General features: G+C 67.9%; 4 protein-coding genes across 4 annotated transcripts; all 4 read right to left on the bottom strand.

Moving 5' to 3' along the window:
• Positions 1-37: 37 nt before the first annotated feature.
• On the bottom strand, positions 38-9865 carry RGL2 (ral guanine nucleotide dissociation stimulator like 2). Its single transcript, XM_066986684.1, is given in 17 exon segments — positions 38-308; positions 383-497; positions 585-821; positions 919-1042; positions 1131-1220; positions 1840-1961; positions 2356-2388; positions 2501-2575; positions 2662-2724; positions 3154-3238; positions 3331-3434; positions 4578-4793; positions 6046-6282; positions 6284-6335; positions 6684-6746; positions 7080-7291; positions 8551-9865. Coding segments are annotated over 17 exon segments (2136 nt in total). The 5' UTR covers positions 8668-9865; the 3' UTR covers positions 38-117.
• LOC136788383 (fibrous sheath CABYR-binding protein-like) lies at positions 3441-4552 on the bottom strand. The gene is made up of 2 exons (XM_066986869.1): positions 3842-4552; positions 3441-3784 (listed from the first exon to the last, which is right to left on the bottom strand). Exons 1-2 carry the CDS (start codon positions 4459-4461, stop codon positions 3781-3783), a joined length of 624 nt encoding a protein of 207 aa, XP_066842970.1. The 5' UTR covers positions 4462-4552; the 3' UTR covers positions 3441-3780.
• A 405-nt stretch (positions 9866-10270) lies between the features above and the next one.
• On the bottom strand, positions 10271-15185 carry TAPBP (TAP binding protein). The gene is given in 10 exon segments (XM_066986749.1): positions 10271-10339; positions 10436-10461; positions 10971-11060; positions 11744-12082; positions 13249-13599; positions 14324-14492; positions 14494-14564; positions 14738-14789; positions 14791-14949; positions 15059-15185. Coding segments are annotated over 10 exon segments (1377 nt in total). The 5' UTR covers positions 15167-15185; the 3' UTR covers positions 10271-10327.
• Positions 15186-15312: 127 nt separating this feature from the next.
• Positions 15313-21265, bottom strand: ZBTB22 (zinc finger and BTB domain containing 22). The gene is made up of 2 exons (XM_066986725.1): positions 21131-21265; positions 15313-17899 (listed from the first exon to the last, which is right to left on the bottom strand). The coding sequence occupies exon 2, from the start codon at positions 17873-17875 to the stop codon at positions 16355-16357; it is 1521 nt and encodes a 506-aa protein (XP_066842826.1). The 5' UTR covers positions 17876-17899; positions 21131-21265; the 3' UTR covers positions 15313-16354.
• Positions 21266-21271: the final 6 nt, after the last annotated feature.

The following is a 21271-nucleotide window of genomic DNA, read 5'->3' as shown; positions in this document are numbered from 1 at the left end:
AACAATTAAAAAAAAAACGCACAAATTTACACACCAGCGGGGCGTAGTGTCTGTATTGCCGTAGTGTTAACGCCCTTTGGGGGGGGGGTGGGCGTCTGGAGTGTGCCCCCCCCCCCCTCAAAACAAGGCGCGGGTCAGCTTGCGCCCCGTGGCCTTGATTTTGGGGAAGGTGGCGCTGAGCTCGGGGCCCCCCCGGGGGGGGCGGCCGCCCGCGGCCCCCCCCGGGTGCTGGCGGGGCCGGAGGGCGAAGTCGAGGCTGGCGGCGCTCATGGCGTAGAAGACGTTGGCGGAGGGCGGCAGGAGGAGCTCTGCGGGGGGGGGGGGGATTTTTTTTGTTATTTTTAAATTTTTTTTTGGGGGGGGGGGCACCCCAAAAGCTCACCTCGGTCCTCGGGGAGGAGCTGGACCAGCTGGAAGCGTGCGGCCGCGGCCCCCTCCTGCCCGTGCTTCTCCAGCACCTTGGCCACCACGGCGGGGGTCTTGTCCTGGCTGGTGATCTGCGCGCCCAAAATTCGATTTTTTTAAACAAAAATTCAATTTTTGGGGTATTTTTTTTGGAGGGGGGGGGGGATGGTTGCGCTCACCAGGATGCTCTTGTAGAGGCTGCCGTTGTGCAGCTCCATGCGGGCCCGGATGATGCGGCACTCGCAGGGGGGCACGGCCGAGCCGCAGGACGCCGAGCGCCGGTGGCCCCGGGGCGGGGGGCTCGGGGCCGGGGGGGGGGACAGCGACCCCGGCTGGGGGGGGGGGACAACGGGGGACAGGGGAGCGCTGGTGGCCGCCGCTTCATCCAGCGCCGACACCGATGGCCACTTGATGTGCTGGGGGGGTGCGGGGGGTGGGGGGTTAGGAGGGTCACCTTGAGGCCCCCCCCCCCCCCCAGTATTTTTGTATTTTTTTGGGGGGGGGGGGTCTCACCTGGGCCAGGCGCGGCAGCAGCTGCGAGGTGCCCCGCGGGGGGGTGATGAGGAGGGCGGGGGGGGCGGCGGGGGCGCAGGGCTGGTCCCAGGCCACCAAGGGGGTCCCCACGGAGGTCAGGAGCCTGCAAGGGGAAAGGGAGGGGATGGGGGGGGGGGCAGAAAGGGGGTGACCCCCCCCCCGCCTTAATTCCCCCCCCCCAGCCTACTCACTCTGTGCAGTGCGTGATGACCAGCGAGGGCTTGGGGGGGCGCGGGGGCGGCGTGTCCCCGGGGGGCTCGATGGCACACGAGAGGCTGTGGCTGTGGGGACACGCCAGGGGGACACGGGGGGACACGCGTGACATGTGTGGCAGGGGGTGTCACGTGCCACCCACCCCACAGGGACATGCCACCAACCCCATAGGGACATGCCACCCACAGGGACGTGCCACCCACCCCTAAGGACGTGTCACCCACCCCATAGGGACGTGCCACCCACCCACAGGGACATGCCACCAACCCATGGGGACGTGTCACCCACCCACAGGGACGTGCCACCCACCCCTAAGGACGTGTCACCCACCCACAGGGACGTGCCACCAACCCATGGGGACGTGCCACCAACCCATGGGGACATGCCACCAACCCATAGGAATGTGCCACTAACCCCATAGGGACATGCCCCACACCCCATAGGACCATGTCACCACCCCAACGGGCCCTGCCACCACCCCATAGGGACATCACCACCCCATAAGGCCCTGCCACCCCCCCCATAGGGAGATGCCCCATACCCCATAGGGCCCTGCCACCACCCCATAGGGACATGTCACCACCCCACAGGGCCTTGCTACCACCCCACAGGGACCCACCACCACCCCATAAGGCCCCCACCACCACCCCACAGGACCCTGCCACCACCCCCGGGGCCGTGTCCCACCTCTGGGCCTCGGGCAGGGCCCGCAGCGCCCGCAGCCATCGGCGGAAGCGGGGCTGGGGCTGCAGGCAGTAGCGGCGGCACGAGGCCTGCAGGAGCCGGACCTGCGCCAGCACCTCGAACTCCTGCGGGGACAGCGCGTGGGGACGCGGGGATGGGGTGTGGGGACATGGGGACGGGGTGTGGGGACATGGGGACAGGGCATGGAGACATGGGGACAGGGTGTGGGGACGTGGGGACGGGGTGTGGGGATACGGGGACGGGGTGTGGGGACGTGGGGACACGGGGACAGGATGTGGGGACATGGGGATGCGGCTGGGGGGGGGCTGGGGACAGGGGCAGGGGTGGGGGACAGGGTGTAGGGGACACAACAGGGGACAGGGATGGGGACTGGGGACAGGGGACTGGGGGACAAGGGACAAGAAACACAAGAGGGGACAAGGGACAGGGGATAGGGACAGGGACAAGAACAGGGACAGGGGACAAGGACAAGGACAAGGGACAGGGACAGGGACCCACCTTGCGGCGCTTCTCAAAGTTGATCCAGCCATCCTGCGGGAGAGGGACAAAGCCATCAGTCTGGGGACACCCCTGTCCCCAGGGTCACCCCCCCCCCCCGGCCTTGGGGACACCCCGGTCACCCCCCGCGGGGACACGTCCCCACCTCCAGCTCGTCCTTCATGGCCGCGTCCAGCATCACCAGGTCGCGGAGGAAGGTCCCCAGGTAGGGGACAACCCCCTGGCGGAGAGGGGACAAGAGGTGAGGGCGCGGTGGCCGCCGTCCCCGTTGTCACCCCCCCACCGTCCCCTGTCCCCGTCCCTCACCACGGGGCGCTGATCCGAGGGGCGGCGTGGCTGGCGGCGCGGGGTGGCGTCCTGCGGGGTGTCCTGGGGGGGACATGGGGACACATGGGGACATCAGGGGACAAGGTGGGGAGGTTGGGGACAGGCACGGGGACAGCTGGGTGTGGGGGACAGGGGACGTGGGGCTGGGATGGGGACAAGGGACAAAGGACGTGGTTGGGGACAAGGGATGGGGACTGGGGACAAGAGACGGGATGGGGGGCAAGGATGGGGACAAGGGACAGGGCTGGGGGCAAGGGACAGGGTTGGGGACAAGGGACAGGGGACATCACCGGGGGCAAGCGTGGGGACAGTGGCTAGGGCTGGGGACAAGGGACAGGGCTGGGGACGAAGAAAGAGGGATCAGAACAAAAGACAAGGATGAGGAAAAGTGACAGGGCTGGGGACAAGGGACAGGGGACAAGGGACGGGGGACAAGGGACAGGGGACAAGGGACAGGGGACATGTCCCCACCTGGAAGAGCAGCTGGCGGCTGGCGCTGTAGTTGTCCTGCTCGGAGCAGATGGCGCTGAGCTCCTCGTAGCTCCGCTGGGCGTCCCTGGGGGGACAGGGGCTGAGCGTGTCCCTGTCCCCTGTCCCCTGTCCCCTGTCCCCTGTCCCCGTCCCCGTCCCCGTCCCCTGCCCCCGTACCGGCCGATCTCCTCCCAGCTGTGCTTGAGCCGGTGCACGGGGCTGGACTGCAGCGCCGAGACGATGGCGCAGAGGGACGAGAAGTTGCGCAGCGCACGGCACTCCTGGGGACACGGGGACTGTCACCCGCGGCACGGGGACACCCCCACGGGGTGGGGGGGACAGAGCGCCGCCGGGGCTGGGGACCTTCGTTAGGGATGGGGCCACCTCCAGCGGGGTCACCGCCGCGGGGATGTCCCATGTGGGTCACCGCCGTGGTGTCTGCCACCACTGGGGACACCTCCGTTGAGGACACCTCCGTTGGGGACACCCTAAAGGGGCCACTCCACTGCAGCCAGCTCCATTGGGGTCACCCCCATCGAGGACAGAGCCACTTCTGGGGGGTCACTTCCATTGGGGCCTCCTCTGTTGGGTTCAGGGCCACCTCCATTGGGGTCACCTCCATTGGGGTCACCTCCATTGGGTACAGGGCCATCTCCATTGGGGTCACCTCCCGTGGGGACAAGGCCACCTCCATTGGGTCATCTCCACTGGGGTCATCTCCACTGGGGACAATGCCACCGACACTGGGGTTGCCTCCATTAGGGACACCTCCATTAGGGACACCTCCATTGGGGTCACCTCCATTGGAGACACCGCCATTGGGTTCATCTCCATTGGGGTCACCTCCATTGGGTACAGGGCCACCTCCATTGGAGCCACCTCCAGTGGAGCCACCTCCATTGGGGCCACCTCCAACGGGGCCACCTCCATTGGAGCCACCTCCAGTGGAGCCACCTCCATTGGGGCCACCTCCATTGGAGCCACCTCCAGTGGAGCCACCTCCAGTGGGGCCACCTCCAATGGGGCCACCTCCATTGGAGACAACTCCATTGGGTACGGGGCCACCTCCACTGGGGACAAGGCCACCTCCATTGGGGTCACTTCCATTGGAGCCACCTCCACTGGGGACAAGGTCACTACCATCGGGGCCAACTCCCCTGGGGACACCTCCATTGGGGTCACCTCCATTGGGGTCACCTTCATTGCGGACAACTCCATTGGGGTCACCTCCATTGGGGACACCTCTGTTGGGTCCACTGGGATCACCTCCCCTGGGGACAACTCCACTGGGGACAAGGCCACCTCCATTGGGATCACCTCCCTTGGGGCCACCTCCCTTGGGGCCACCTCCACCGGGCACCAACCCACCCCCGTCAGGACCCACCCCCCACCCCGTTCCCCCCCCCCATCCCCCTGCCGCTGACCTCGGCCACGCGGATCCACTTCTCCAGCAGGCGGGCGCGCTGGGGGGGCCGCAACCCCGCGCCCCCCAGGCAGGAGCGCACCACGGCCCCCGCCAGGCGGTTGAACTGGCGCACGGTGGCCCGGACGCTGGGACAGGCGTGCTCCTGGCCCTTCTTGTCCCTCTGCGACCACAGCGCCCCCAGGCACTCGTAGGGCACCAGGCGGACGAAGAGCTCCTGGGGACGCGGGGACAACGGCGTCGGGCGCGGGGCTGCGAGGGGATGCGGGGGCAGGGGGACGCGGCATGGAGGTGGGGACATGGGGACATGGGGATGGGGAGTTATGGGGTTGGGGGACATGGGGACACGGCATGGAGATGGGGACATGGGGACGTGGGGATGGAGGGACATGGGGACATGACATGGAGATGGGGACATGGAGGACATCGAGGGACATGGGGACATAACTCGGAGATGGGGATGTCGAGGGACATGGGGACACGACACGGAGATGGGGACATGGGGGACATCAAGGGACATGGAAATGGAGGGACGTGGGAACACAACACGGAGACGGGGACATGGGGGGACATCAAGGGACATGGGAATGGAGGGACGTGGGGACATGGCGTGGAGATGGGGACATGGGGACATGAGGACATGGGGACATGGGGATGGGGAGTTATGGGGTTGGGGGACATGGGGACATGGCGTGGAGATGGGGACATCGAGGGACATGGGGATGGAGGGACATGGGGACACGACATGGGGATGGGGACATGGGGATGGAGGGATGTGGGGACATAACTCGGAGATGGGGACATCGAGGGACGTAGGGACACGACACAGAGATGGGGACATGGGGGACATCAATGGACATGGGAATGGAGGGACGTGGGGACATGGTGTGGAGATGGGGACATGGGGATGGAGGGATGTGGGGATGGGGGACATGGGGACATGACATGGATGTGGGGACATGGGGACAAGGAGACGGGGATGGGGACATGGGGACATGACTCTGAGATGGGGACATGGGGGACATCGAGGGACACGGGGACACGACAGTGACATGGGGACATCGAGGGACATTAGGGTTGTTTTTTTTCAGGATACAGGATTTTGGGGTGTTTTTTTTTGGGGGGGATGCAGGATTTGGGGGGTTTTGTTTTGGGATATAGAATTTTTTTGGGGGTGCATTTTTTTGGGATACAGGATTTTTGGGGTGTTTTATGGGGGATACAGGATCTTCATGGTGCAGTTTTGGGGGGATTTGGGGTATACAGGACTTTTGGGATGCAGTTTTTGGGGACACAAGATTTTTCAGGGTGCAGTTTTTTGGTATACAGGATTTTTGGGGTGCACTTTTTCAGGATAAAGGATTTTTGGGGTGTTTTTTTTCGGGATACAAGGTTTTGGGGTATTTTTTTTTAGGGTACAGGATTTGGGGGTGCAGGACTTTTGGGGTGCAGCTTTTTAGGGTGCTCACCGCCTCCATCAGCGTCAGCTGCTCGGCCACCTCCTGCGCCTGGAAGGCGAGGATGTCCAGGGGGTCGGCGTCCCCGTCCCCGTCCCCGTCCCCGTCCTCGTCCCTGTCCCCGTCCGGCGGCGGGGCGGGGGGCTCAGGGGGGGCTCCCCGCAGGTTCTCCAGGCGCCGCCCCGCTTCCGAGCCCGGCTCCAGCGCCCCCACCAGGCGCTCGGCCAGGGGGGCGGCCTGGGGGCCCCCCGAAGTCCTCGGGGTACCCATCCAGCCAGGCGCTGAGCAGCGCCGCCAGCGCCCTGCGGGGACACCGAGAGGGACGAGGACGGGGTGGGGAGGGGGACAGGGTGGGGTGTGGGGGGGACAGGGACACGGATAGGGACAGGGATGGGATGGGGATGGGGACAGGGATGGGGACAGGGATGGGGACAGGGACAGGGACGTGGACAGGACGGGATGGGGATGGGGAGGGGACAGGAACGGGGTGGGGATGGGGTTGGGGACAGGGATGGGGACAAGGACGGGGACAGGGACAAGGTGGGGACAGGGAAAGGGATGGGGACAGGGACAGGGATGGGATGGCACAGGGTGGAAATGGGGACCAGGACAGTGATGGGGACAGGGAAGGGGATGGGGCCGTCACTCACCCCTTGGCCTCAGCCACCTCCGGGGAGCTGGGGGCTGCCGAGAGCCCCCCCATTTCTTCCAGCCTGGGTGGGACACGGGGGGGGAGGGTCAGAGCTACGGGGCCCCCGCCACACGCGGTGTCACCGTGCCGTGTCCCCAAACACACACGGTGTCCCCAAGCCCCCTCTGCAGTGTCCCCAAGCCCCCAAGCGATGTCCCCAAGCCCCCAAGCGATGTCCCCAACCCCCACGCAATGACCCCAAGCCCCCAAGCAACGTCCCCGAGACCCCATGCAACGTCCCCAAGCACCCACAAAATGTCCCCAAGCACCCACAAAATGTCCCCAAGACCCCCCACAAAGCCCCCAGCCCCCCACAACGTCCCCAAGCCCCCAGGCGATGTCCCCGCGCCCCCACCTGGCGAGCAGCAGGCGCAGGACGTCGTGGGGCTGGGTGAAGGCACGGAAGGTGGCGAGGAAGGTGGGGACGAAGGCTCCGTCCCCGCGGGCCGGGGCCTCCAGCAGGTGCCGCACCAGGCGGGGCAGGGGGGCGGCGCGCAGCAGGCGGGCGGGGGGCGCCCCGGGCCGGGGGGCCAGGGAGAAGACGGCGTCATCCTCCCGCACCTCCGCCTGCGACGGCACCCGCGCCGCAGGGCAGGGTCACCGGGTGGCACCATGTGGTACCATCGCCCCGTGGCACCGGCATCCCAATGGCACCCACTGCCCCCCAGTGGCACCCAACACCCCTAAATGGCACCCAACGCCCAACGGCACCCATCCCCACCCAACTGCACCCACTGCCCCCCAACGGCACCCAACAGCACCCATTGCCCCCCCCAGCTGAAGTCACTGACCCCCGATGGCACCCATTGCTCCCCAATGGCACCCAACACCCCCCCAATGGCACCCAACACCCAATGGCACCCACCACCACCCAGCCACCCCGATGGCATCCATTGCCCCCCAATGGCACCCAACAACTCTAAATGGCACCCAACACCCAATGGCACTCAACAGCACCCAACTGCACTCACTGCCCCCCACTGGCACCCATCGCCCCCCAATGGCACCCAACACCCCCCAAATGGCACCCAACACCCAATGGCACCCAACACCCCCCAATGGCACCCAACACCTCTAAACAGCACCCATCACTGCCCAACTGCACCCACTGCCCCCCAATGGCACCCAACAGCACCCATTGCCCCCCAGCTGAACCCACTGACCCCAAATGGCACCCATTGCTCCCTAATGGCACCCAACACCCACTGGCACCCATCACTCCTCAATGGCACCCATCGTTCCCCAATGGCACCCAACACCCAATGGCACCCATCACCACCCAACTGCACCCACTGCCCCCCAGTGGCACCCAACGCCCCCCAATGGCACCCAACGCCCCCAAATGGTACCCAGCACCCAATGGCACTCAACAGCACCCAACTGCACCCGCTGCCCCCAAAACGTTCCCATTGCCCCCCAACTGCACCCATCACTCCCCGGTGGCACCCAACACCCCCAGTGGCACCCAATGGCACCCATCACCCCCTAACTGAACCCATCACCCCCCAACTGCACCCACTGCCCCCCAACTGCACCAGTTGCCCCCCCAGTGCTACCCATTGCCCTGCAATGGCACCCAACACCCAACAGTACCCCTTGCTCCCCAGTGGCACCCAACAGCACCCATTGCCCCTAATGGCACCCAACTGAACCCATTGCCCCCCAGTGGCACCCTAAAGCACCCATTGCCCCTAACAGCACCCAGCTGAACCCAGTGCCCCCCAACAACACCCACTGTCCCCCACTGCCACCCCCCACTCCCCGCTGGGGTGTGATGTCCCCACGGCCCCCCCACCTCCCCACCCCCACCCCCACCCTGCTCTCACCTGGGGGGGGTCCTCGTCGGGGGGGCAGGGCCGGTAGGAGCTGAGCACCACCCCTGGCTCCTGGCCCAGGGGGGGCCGGGCCCCCTCCAGCAGCGCCCGCAGCGCCCGCGGGAGCATGGGGCGCCCCACGGCTCCGACCCACGGCGCGGTCAGCCCCACGGCGCGGTCAGCCCCACGGCGCAGGCATGGCGGGGGGGGGGCCTGGGCGAGAGGGGGCCCTCAGCACCCGCTGGCTGCCCCACAGCATCCCAGTGCCACCCCATAGCATCCCAGTGGTGCTCTCAGTGCTGCCCCATAGCATCCCAGTGCTCTCGTGCCGCCCCATAGCATCCCAGTGCTCTCGTGCTGCCCCATAGCATCTCAGTGGTGCTCCCAGTGCTCCCAGTGCTGCCCCCATAGAATCCCAGTGCTCCCAGTGCTGTCCCATAGCATCCCAGCACGACTAGTGCTGTCTCCCAGTGCTCCCCCACAGCACTCCAGTGCTCCCAGTGCTGCCCCATAGCATCCCAGTGCTCCCAGTACTCCCATACTGCGCTGTCCCACAGCATCCCAGTACGACTAGTGCTCTCCCAGTGCTCTCCCAGTGCTGTCCCACAGCACCCCAGTGTTCCCAGTGCCGTCCCATAGCATCCCAGTGCCATCCTCCGGAGCTCCCAGTGCTGCCCCCCAGTGCTTCCAGTGCCTCCCTGCAGCTCCCTCTTGAGCCTCCACCCCCAGTCCCTGCACCCAGTAACCCCAGTACCCCCAGTACCCCCAGTCCCGTGCTCCCAGTCCCAGCCCTCCGTGCTCCCCCAGTCCCTGCTCCCAGTAACCCCGTCCCTCACCCCCCGTGCTCCCAGTACCTCCCAGTGCCTGCTTCCAGTCTCCCCATTCCTCTTCCCAGCACCTCCGCTTCCTGTTCCCAGTGCTCCCGGTCCCCGCTCCCAGCCCCCGTCCCATCAGCCCCCTTCTCCCAGTGCTCCCAGTCCCTCCCAGTGCTCCCGGTCCCTCTCAGTCCCTTTCAGTGCTCCCAGTCCCTCCCAGTGCTCCCAGTCCCTGCTCCCAGTCCCCGTCCCCTCAGCCCCCCCGCTCCCAGTGCTCCCAGTCCCCCCCAGTGCCCCCACTCCCTCCCAGTGCTCCCGGTCCCTGCTCCCAGTGCTCCCAGTCCCTCCCAGTCCCCCCCAGTGTCCCCACTCCCTGCTCCCAGTGCCCCCAGTTCCCCTCCCCAGCACCGCCACCACTTCCTGTTCCCGCTCCCCGCTCCCAGTCCCCCCAGTGCCGCCTCCCAGCGCCCCCGTCCCCCAACCCCAGCGCCCCCAGTGCTCCCAGCGCCCCCAGTTCCCCCTCCCAGTCCCTCCCAGTGCCCCCAGTTCCTCCTCCCAGTGCCCCCAGTTCCTCCCCCCAGCCCCTCCCAGTCGCTCCTCCCAGCACGCCCCGCTTCCTGCCCCAGCGCCCCCAGTGCCTCCCAGTGCCTCCCAGTGCCTCCCAGTGCTCCCAGTGCCCCCAGTCCCCCCCCCCCCCCCACCTGCAGCCGAGGCCCCGCAGCGCCGGGGCCGGGGAGGGGAGGGGAGGGGGGAGCGGGGCGGCCGCAAAGCCCGGCCCGGAGCGGAGCCGCCGCGGAACGGAGCCGGAGCCGGAGCCGCCACCGCCCCCGAGCGCGGCCGCTCGCAACAGCCGGAGCTGGATCCGCGGACCGGGGCCAGCACCCGGGAGTGGGGAACAAGGAGAGGCGGGGACAGCGTTTTGGGGAGAAAAACGGGTTTATTGGAGGCCGAGGCGTCGGGATCCGTCTTCGGCGTCACTGCGACTTCTGCGGGGCGCGGGGGGGCGATACGGGGGGGGTGAGGCGTGGGGGGGCGATAGGGGGACACCGGGGGCCGGCGGCCCCTGGGGACGGGGACCTTACCTTGGGGTGGTCCTCGGGGCGCGGGGCTGCGGGGGAGAGAAAGGGACTTGGGGACACTGGGGGGACGTGGGGGGACATTGGGGACTTGGGGGGATGTGGGGACATGGGGACATTGGGGGGACATGGGGGGACGTGGGGACATTGGGGGGACGTGGGGATATAGGGACACGGGGGGACATGGGGGGATGTGGGGACATGGGAAAGGGTGGGGACATGGGGACATTGGGGGGACGTGGGGATATAGGGACAGGGGGGGACATGGGGGGACGTGGGGACATGGGGGGGGGGCTTGGGGGGACATGGGGGGACATGGGGACATAGGGACATGGGGGATATGGGGACATGGGAGGACGTGGGGACATGGGAAAGGGTGGGGACTTGGGGACATTGGGGGGATGTGGGGACATGGGGGGACTTGGGGGGCATGGGGGGACATGGGGACACGGCGGGGACGTGGGGGGACATGGGGAGATGTGGGGGGGACACGGGGGGATGGGGACATGGGGGGGACAAGGGACACGGGGACAGCACTCACGGGCAGGGCTCAGCCAGCGCACGAGGCCGCAGAGGACGAAGGCCACCAGGAAGAGCCCCAGGGCGTCCTCCAGGGCGGGGCCCTCGGAGCCTGCGGGGACAGGGACGGGGACAGGGACACTCTGAGTGTCCCCTGGATGTCCCCAACCCTGGTCCTGATGTCCCTTAGGCCCTCCCAACCCCGGTCCCAATGTCCCTCAATGTCCCCAGCCCCAGTCCCAACGTCCCCTGGTGTCCCCAACCCTGGTCCCAATGTCCCTTGTTGTCCCCAACCCCGGTCCTGGTGTCCCTTAGACCCTTCCAAACAAGGTCCCAGTGTCCCCTGGTGTCCCCAACCGCGGTCCCAACATCCCCTGGTGTCCCCTACCCCAGTCCCAATGTCTCTCGGTGTCCCCAGCCCTGGTCCCGATGTCCCTTAGACCCTCCCAACCCTGGTCCCAACGTCCCCTGGTGTCCCCAACCCCGGTCCCCCTGTCCCTCAGCCCCTCCAACCCATGTCCCCCGGTGTCCCCAACCCTGGTCCCAATGTCCCTTAGCCCCTCCCAACCCTGGTCCCCATGTCCCTGGTGTTCCCTCAGCCCCTACAACCCATGTCCCCTGGTGTCCCCAACCCCGGTCCCAACATCCCAAGGTGTCCCCAACCCCAGTCCCCTGTCCCTCAGCCCCTACAATCCATGTCCCCTGGTGTCCACAACCCCAGTCCCCCTGTCCCTCAGCCCCTCCCACCCCTGTCCCCCGGCGTCCCCAACCCGCGTCCCCTCGTCCCCCCCGTACCGGCCAGGCGGAGGCGGACGGTGGCGCGCAGCGGGGCGCTGAGCGCCGGGTGGGTGACGACGCAGGCGTAGACGTCCCCGTGGTGCTGGGGCTGCGCGGGGACCAGCCGTGCCCCCACGCTCCGGCTGTAGGTGCCGTTGGGTCCCTGCCGGTGGCCCGAGCTCCACGTCTCGGCCACCGCGGCCCCGGCCGGCGCCGACGTCCCCGAGCCCGCGGCGCGGCGCGTCCAGGTCACCGCCACGTCCAGGGGGTAGAAGCCGGACACGTGGCACCGCAGCTCCGCCGCCGCCCCCGGGGCCACCACCAGCGGCCGGGGGGACAGCGTCACCTTGGGGGGCTCTGGGGGACACGGCGGGGGGGGTGTCGGTCTGGGATGGCACCGTACGGCCCGGTGCTATCGAGCCCCTAGGGCTCAGACCCTATATGGCCCTTATGGACCGGTCCCTTCCCCTGTATGGGTGCTGGGGGACGCTGGTGCCTGATCCCGTTCCCCTATGGGGTCTTATAGGGGGTAATGGACCGGTCCCATACTGCCCATATGGCCCCACCTGGTACGGCTCAGCTCCCTGTATAACCTTATACAGCGTTAGGTATAACCTTATATAGGTTATATAGACCAGACCTTTCCCCTTTATAGCTGCTGGGGGGGGGGGGGGGGGGGGGGGGGGGCTGGTGCCCACTCCCACCCCCCCATGGGGTCTTATAGGGCATTATGGACTGGTCCTATACAGCCCATATGGCCCCATCTGGTATGGCTCAGCCCCCATGTAGCACTTATGGACTGGTCTTTTCCCCTGTAGAGGTGCTGGGTGACATTGGTGCCAACTCCCATCCAACACGGGGTCTTATAGGGGATAACGGACTGGTCCCATACAGCCCATACAGCCCGGTCTGATGTGGCTCACCCTCACTATAACCCCTATAACCTGTTCTGTTCCCCTATACATGCACTGGGGGATTCTGGCAACGCCACCCCCCACCCCCCCCACCCCCCCAATTTGGACCTATAGGTGCAGTGACCGGTCCCATACACCCTATACAGCCTGGTCCAATACAGCCTGGTCCAATATACCTTATAACCCTTATAAGCTGCTCCCTCCCCCATATATACATATTAGGGGGATGCCAGCTCCCACCCCTACACACACTACAGGACCCATAGGTACAATGACCAGTCCCATACACCCTATATGGCCCAGTCCGATATACCTTATAACCCCTATAACCTGCTTCCTCCCCCATATATATATATATATATATATTAGGGGATGCCGGCACCCACCCCTACGCTCGCTATAGGACCTGTAGGTGTCATGACCGGTCCCATACACCCTATATGGCCCGGTGCAATATACCTTATAATTCCTATAACTTGTTCCAACCCCCTATATATGAATTAGGGGATGCCGGCACCCACCCCTATGCTCGCTATAGGACCCGTAGGTGTCACGACCGGTCCCATACACCCCATATAGCCCGGGACGGGGGTGGGGGGAGTCACGCACCGAGGACGTGGAGCTGCAGCAGCTGCTGCGCGTGGCCGTGGGGCAGGAAGACGGAGCAGAAGTAGGTGCCCTCGTGGGCCACGTCCAGGCGGGGCAGGCGCAGCGTCACCGCCGTGGCCCCGTCCCCGTCCCCCCCCGGCGCCCCCAGCAGCAGCTCGGCCCCGGGGGTGGCGCGGGGGGCGCGGGCGGTGGCACTGTCGTAGGCCAGGAGCACGCGGCCGGCGCCCTGGTGCTGGTGGCGCCACTCGAGGGCGAAGGGGCCCGGGGGGGCCGCGAAGGCGCAGTGCAGCTCCACCGCCCCCCCCGGGCGCCCCCGCACCTCCGGCGTGCGGGTGAGCACCGCCAGCGCCGCTGCGGGGACAGGGAGGGGGACGTGGGGAGGATTTGGGGCGTGGGGGGGACGTGGGGATGAGGGGGGGGACATGGGGATGTGGGGGGGATGGGGGGATGTGGGGGGACGCCGGGGGGACGTGGGGACATGGGGGGGGACGTGGGGAGGATTTGGGGTGTGGGGGGGACATGGGGACGCGGGGGGGAAGTGGGGATGTGGGGGGACAGGGGGATGCAGGGGGACGTGGGGACGTGGGGACATTGGGGGGATGTGGGGACACGGGGGGGCAAGTGGGGACGTGGGGGGACGTGGGGACATTGGGGGGGGGGGACATGGGGATGCGGGGACGTGGGGTGGACAGGGGGACACAGGGGGGACGTGGGGACATGGGGGGGGACGTGGGGAGGATTTGGGGTGTGGGGGGGACATGGGGACGCGGGGGGGGGCATGGGCAGGACATGGGGGGGATGTGGGGACACGGGGGGCAAGTGGGGACGTGGGGACATTGTGGGGGGGGGGACATGGGGATGCAGGGACGTGGTGTGGACAGGGGGACACAGGGGGGACGTGGGGACATGGGGGGGGCAACGTGGGGACACTTCGGGGACACAGGGGGGCACATGGGGGACATATGGGGAGACGCAATGGGGACGCGGTGGGGACGCTTTGGGGGGATTATGGGGGGGGTCACTGGGATGTGGGGACACAGGGGACACAGGGGGGGGGTCCCGGGGACGCCCTTACCGGTGACCGCGGTGGCGCCGGGGGGGCCGGGCTGTCCCTGCAGCAGCACGGTGACGCCGTAGGAGGGGGTCCCCAGGGAGGCCAGCCACCAGGACCCCCCCATTTCGGGGGGGCTGCGGCCGTCGGGGTGCAGGGCGCGGGCCCAGGGCGCGGAGCCGGAGTGGGGGGGGCGTGGGGCTGAGCTCGCAGGTGGGGGGCACCCAGGGGGGGCCCCAAATCCGCTCCAGGGGGCCCCAGGGGTCTGCGGGGAAGGGGGGGGGGGGGGGGGGGCAGAAGGGCATTGACCTCATGGGGGGGGGCCAGGAGGGGGGGGGGTCGTGCCCCCTTTGTGGCCCCCCTCATCACCATGCTGTGGACATTGATGGGGGGGTCTTGGGGGGGGGGTCTCGGGGGGGGGTCCCCCCCCGCACCTACCGGACACATCGAAGGTGACGTTGGGGTCGACGCCGGGTTCAGGGGGGTCCCCCCGGCGCCCCCCCCCCCAGCCTGAGCACGGCGGGGCGCTGGGTGACGGCCCCCGGCAGCGCCCCCCGGCCCCCCCCCGCCTCCAGCAGGGCGCAGGGCAGCGGGGGGGGGGACCGGGGGGGGCCCCGCTTCTGCCGCCCCCGACGGCACCAAGCAGAGCCCTGCGGGGATGGGGGGGGGGGCAGAGCCTCAGCATGGGGTGGGGGAGGGGTCGGGGGGGTGGGGGGGGTCATTTTGGGGGGGGGGGCGCGGGGGGGGCCCCGCTCTCACCCGCCAGCAGCAGCCGCAGCGCCGCGCACCCAGCCATGGACCTGTCGCTGCTTTCACTTTCACTTTCGCTTTCTCTGGCCACGCCCCCTCTCCGTGACCACGCCCCATTTGAACCACGCCCCCTTTTGAACCACGCCCCTTTAAACCACGCCCCTCCAGCCCCCACCCCAGCAGGAGGCCGGAGGCAGCAGGACCAGTAAATATTTATAGACGTTTAAAAAAAAAAAAAAAAACAAAAAAACCCACAAATTGACTCAAAATACAAAATTGGGGGGGGGGGGGAGGGGCCACGGTACCCACCCCACCCCCACCCACCCCCGGTACCGGGGCGGGGGGGGGCGGTGACAACAGGGCCAGGTCCCAGCTCAGCACCGGGCGCTTACACACACAGTGAGGGGACGCGCGCAGGGGCACCCATGGGTGGCACCCAACGGGGGGTGGGACCCAGGTGCAGGACCCCAAGGGACCCAGGGGTGTGGGGGGGACGGGGACCTGGTGGCCGGGATGGGTCCTGAGTGTCCCCGATGGGTCCTGGGTGTCCAGGATGGGACCCGAATGTCCTGGGGAGATGGGTCCTGGGTGCCCCGATGGGTCCTGGGTGTCCCCGATGGGTCCTGGGTGTCCCCAATGAGTCCTGGGTGTCCCAGTGGGATGGGGACGGGGTGTCCAGGATGGGACCCGTGTCCAGGATGGGTCCTGGGTGCTCAGGATGGGAGCCACGTGTCCCACTGGGATGGGTCCTGGGTGTCCACAATGGGTCCTGGGTGTCCAGGATGGGACCCAGGTGTCCCCGTGTGACGGGGACGGGGTGGCCAGGACGGGACCCACGGGACCTGGGCGACCAGAGACAACGGGACTTGGGGGGCCAGGATGGGACCCCTGCGTCCAGGTGGGATGGGACCCAACCATCCGGGCAGGATGGGACCCCACGGGACCCAGGTGTGCGGGATGGCACCCACGGGACCTGGGTGTCCAGGATGGGACCGGCCCCAGGCTTTTGGGACGAGGTGGACCCTGGGGACCCCAAACCTTTGCCTGGGATGGGTCAGACGCCGGTCCGGGCACGCTGAGACCCCCTTTGGGGACCTGGGACCCATCCTTAGGAACCCGGTACCCGCCTCAGGGACCCGGGACCCTCCTTGGGGACCCCCCTCAGGGACCCGGGACCCCCCTCAGGGACCTGGGACCCCCCTCAGGGACCCGGGACCCCCCTCAGGGACCCGGCACCCCCTCGGGGACCCATCCTCCCCCCTCACCCCCGTCCCCGTCCTCCTCTCCCCGCGTCCTCTCCCCGCCTCACGCCTTCCCCCCGGCGAACGCCAGCTCCCCGCGGGGAGACCCCGGGGCCGGCGCCTCGCGCAGCGCCCCCCAGTCCCCTTCGGGTCCCCCCCCGAGCTCTTTGCGGGCCGCGGCGGCGGCGGCGGCGGCGCCGGGGGGTGGCAGAGCCCCCGCGGCCAGGCGGTGCCGGCGCTCGCAGTGCCCCTTGTGCCGCATGAAGCTGTCGCGCCACATGAACTTCTTGGCGCAGACGGCGCACTGGTAGGGCTTGAGGCCGGTGTGGGTCTTCATGTGCTCGGTGAGGTGGTGCTTCATCTTGAACTTCTTGCCGCAGACGGGGCAGTCGAAGGGCCGCAGGTTGAGGTGCATGTTGACGTGGCGGTCCCGCATGCTCTTGTGCGAGAAGGCCTTCCCGCAGTGGCACATGAAGATCTTGTTGCCGTCGGGCGCCGCCGCCGCCAGCTGCACGGCGCCGTGCTCGGCCGGCGCCTGGGCCGGGAACACCAGGATCTGGTTGCCTTGCATGTCCATGGGGAGCAGCGAGCGCGGGGCGAAGCCCGCCGGGCCCCCGGCCTCCTCCAGCGCCTCGTAGGGCGAGGAGAAATCCTCGGAGGACTCGCAGAAGTTCACCTGCTCCTCCAGCTTGGCGGAGGAAGGAGGGGGAGGAGGAGGAGGAGGAGGAGGAGGAGGCCGCGAGGGTCCCTCGGCCCGCGCCGGGCCCTCCACGGGGTCCTCGTCCTCCTCGCAGGTGAGGACCAGGTCCTCCTGCAGCCACTCCTGCTTGACGTAGACCCACTGCTTCTGGGGCACGATGCTGGGCTGCACGTAGAGGGGGCGCCGCGCGGCCTCGCCGTCCTCTTCCTCGGCCTCCAGCAGCTCGCCGCCGCCTCCTCCGCCGCCTCCGCCACCGCCTCCGCCGCCGCCTTTCCCCGCGGGGCCGCCGCGGGCCGGGGGGCACTTGTGGGGCTCGTCGGCGGCCTCGCGGGGGCTGAAGTAATTGGAGCTGCTGGGGGACTGGTTGTCGCTGGTGCGGCTGGAGTGGGCGCGCAGCGAGGACGAAGACGAGGAGGAGGAGGAGGACGAGGAGGAGGAGGAGGACGAGGAGGAGGAGGAGGAGCAGGGCGCGGCGCGGCCTTCCTTGAGGAGCTCGGTGCACTTGTCCACGATGTGCCACATCTGCAGGACGCTGCCCACCGTCAGGAAGTTGACGATGTCCCCGGGGGCCATGGAGAGGCGGCCGGTGTAGGCCGAGCCCAGCACGGTCTCGAAGGCGCCGGGGTCCATGACGCTGGGCAGGACGATGGAGGTGACGTTCTTGAGCAGCACCTGGTCGTGGAAGTAGGGCGAGGAGGCGGCCAGCACGGCGCGGTGGGCGCGGAAGACGCGGCCCTGGACGTGGATGGAGATGTCGCAGAGCTTCCCCTCCACCCGCTGCTGGTTCAGGTTGGCCAGGAGGGCGCTGGTGATCTCGGGGAAGTCCACGTGCAGCAGCCCCCCCCCGCCGCCGCCCCTGCCCCCGCCGCCGCACGAGGCCTCCATGGCGCTGCCCCGGCGGCGACGCTCCTGCGGGGACGGGCGTCAGAGGGGGGGCGGGCGAGGGGGGCTCTGCCCCGCGGCCTTGCCCACGCCTCCCCTATAGGCCCCACGGCTCCCCTATAGGCCCCACACGCACCCTATAGCCCCCCCCACACACCATAGGCTCCACGCTTCCCCTATAGGCCCCACGCCTCCCCTATAGGCCCCACATACACAACCCATAGGCCCCATGGTTCCCCTATAGGCCCCACAGTTCCCCTGTAGGCCCCACAGTTCCCCTATAGGTCCCCCCCACACAACCCATAGGCCCCACACACTCCCCTATAGGCCCCCCGCCTCCCCTATAGGCCCCACGGTTCCCCTATAGGCCCCACAGTTCCCCTATAGGCCCCACATGCACCCTATAGCCCCCCCACACACACCATAGGCTCCCCTATAGGCCCCCCACATACACCCCATAGACTCCACGCCTCCCCTATAGGCCCCACGGTTCCCCTATAGGCCCGCCACATACCCCCATAGGCTCCACCTCCCCTATATAGGCCCCACGGTTCCCCTATAGGCCCGCCACATACACACCATAGGCCCCACTCCTCTTCTATAGGCCCCACAGTTCCCCTATAGGCCCCCGACATACACCCCATAGACTCCACACCTCCCCTATAGGCCCCACGCCTCCCCTATAGGCCCCATTCCTCCCCTATAGCCTCCACCCCATAAGCCCCACACCTTCCCCATAGGCTCCACACTTGCGCTATAGACCCCACACCTCCCCTATAGGCCCTATGCCTCCCCTATAGGCCCCCCCCACACCCTATAGCCCCCCCCAACCCATAGGCCCCACACCTTCCCTATGGGCCGCCACGCCCCCCCACAGACCCCAAGCCCTCACCATAGGCCCCTCCCACACCCTATAGGCCCCCACCCCCCTCCCATAGGTCCCATAGGCCCCACACCTCCCCTATAGGCCCCCACACTCCCCCATAGGCCCCATGCACCTAGCCCCTATGCTCCCCCCATGGGCCTCAGGTACCTCCTATAGGCCCCCCCCCCCCCATAGGCCTCATGCACCCCCTATAGGCCCCGCAGACCCCCATAGGCCCCACGCACCTAGGCCCCACACCCCCCCTATAGGTCTCATGCGCCCCCTATAGGCTCCACTCCCCCCCTACAGGCCCCCCAGTCTGCCCCAGCCCCTATATACACCCCAGGTACCCCATACAGCGCCTATATGCACCCCCACAGCTATAACCCCCGTCCCTACACACCCTGCACGCACCCCCTATAGGGTCCCTACCCAAGCACCCCCTATAGCCCCCAGGCCCTATATGGCCCAGGCACCTGCCCTGCCCCAGCCCCTACACACCCCAGACCCCCAACCCCTATACCCCCGGTCCCTACGCTCCCAGCCTCTATACAGCCCTACAGCCCAATCCCTATAGCCCCAGCACCCACACACCCCCTATGGCCTGTCCCTACGCATCCAGTCCCCAGCCCCTATACGTTCCCATAACCCCAACCCTTACAGCCCTGCCCCTATACCCCCAGCCCCCCTGCACCCCCATAGCACCGGTCCCTACGCACGCCCCTATACCCCCAGCACGCCCCACACACCCCTGACCCCCCCCATAGCCCTGCTCCCTATGCCCCCCTATACCCCCAGCCCCTATAGCCCCCTATACCCCCAGCCCCTGTAGCCCCCTGTAGCCCCAAATAAGTCCAGCCCCTATACCCCCATATAGCCCCCTACAAGGCCAGCCCCTACACTTCCAGTACCTATACCACCCTGTACCCCCACCCCTTATAGTGCCCTATAAACCCAGCCCCTATAGCCCCCTATACTCCCAGCCCCTATAGCTCCCTATATCCCCAACCCCTATAATACTCTGTATACCCCCAGCTCCTATATCCCCCGTCTTTATACCCCTGGCCCCTATAGCTCCTATACCCCCAGCCCCTACAACACCGCCCTATGCCCCCAGAGCCCCCCTATGGCCACCCCACCCCCCTATACCCCCAGCACCTATAGCTCCCTATAGCCCCACCCCATCCCCCTATGCTCCCAGCCCCTATACGTCCCTATACCCCCTGCCCCTACACTCCTTGGCCCCTATAGCTCCCCACACACCCCCCATACCCCCAGCCCCTATAACTCCCCATACCCCCAGTCCCTATAGCCCCTATACACTGCCATATCCCTATCCCCCATACGTCCCCATACCCCCAGCCCCTATACCATACCCCTTGACCCCTACAGCCCCCCCAACCCCCTATACCCCCAGCCCCTATAGCCCCCTATAGCCCCTATACGCCCCCACCTCCCCCGCCCCTATACTCTTTGGCCCCTGTAGCCCCCCACACCACCCTACACCCCCAGCCCCTACAGCCCCCCATAACCCCCATAACCCCAGCCCCTATAGCTCCCTATAGCCCCAGCCCCTACACACCTTGGCCCCTATAGCCCCCACGCCGCCAGCCCCTATAGCCCCTATACACCCCCATACCCCCAATCCCTATAGCCCCCCACACCCCCAGCCCCTATAGCCCCCATAGCCCCCTACACCCCCAGCCCCTATAGCCCCCATACCCCCCCACCCCCTATAGCCCCTGTATGCCCCCATACCCCCAGCCCCTATAACACCCCCCCTAGGCCTCCAGCCCCTATAGCCCGCACACCCCCAGCCCCTATACGTCCCCATACCCCTGTCCCTACGCCCCTCGCCCCCTACAGCCCCCCACACCCCCAGCCCCTACAGCCCCCTACACGCCCCCGTACCCTATAGCCCCCATACGGCCCCATACCCTACAGCCCCCTGTAAGCCCCCACGCCCCCAGCCCCTATAGTCCCCTGTAGCCCCCCACACCCCCAGCCCCTACAGCCCCCTACACGCCCCCAGCCCCTATAGCCCCCTACACACCCCCGTACCCTATAGCCCCCATACCCTACAGCCCCCTGTAAGCCCCCACGCCCCCAGCCCCTATAGTCCCCTGTAGCCCCCCACACCCCCAGCCCCTACAGCCCCCTACACGCCCCCAGCCCCTATAGCCCCCTACACGCCCCCAGCCCCTACAGTCCCCTATAGCCCCCCCCATACCCCCGCCCCTACAGCCTCCCCACACCCCCTACAGCCCCCATACGCCCCCCCCAACCCCTCCCCGCGCCCCCCCCCCCGGCCCCGGAGCCCCCCTCCCCCCCCGCCCCCCTGGCCCCGCCCCCCCGGCCCCGCCCCCTCCCCCCTCCCCCCCCCCCCCGCTCACCCGCGCTGGGCTCCGGGGCTCAGGGCGCCGCCGCCGCCATCTTGGCGCTCCCCCGCCGCCCCCCCCGCGGCCCCGCCCCGCCCCCGCCCGCCTTAAAGCGGCCGCGGCCCCCCCACCTCATCCCGGCCCCCTTCCCCCGCC

This window comes from Anser cygnoides, chromosome 35 (assembly GCF_040182565.1).
Source record: "Anser cygnoides isolate HZ-2024a breed goose chromosome 35, Taihu_goose_T2T_genome, whole genome shotgun sequence".
Taxonomy (NCBI): domain Eukaryota; kingdom Metazoa; phylum Chordata; class Aves; order Anseriformes; family Anatidae; genus Anser; species Anser cygnoides.
This window is presented reverse-complemented; position numbering and strand designations above follow the sequence as displayed.

What these genes read in the sequence shown, in the direction of transcription:
- LOC136788383 (XM_066986869.1), bottom strand. Translation starts at nt 4,461, where the DNA reads ATGGAGGTGGCCTTGTCCCCAGTGGAGTTGTCCCCAGGGGAGGTGATC.
- ZBTB22 (XM_066986725.1), bottom strand. Translation starts at nt 17,875, where the DNA reads ATGGAGGCCTCGTGCGGCGGCGGGGGCAGGGGCGGCGGCGGGGGGGGG.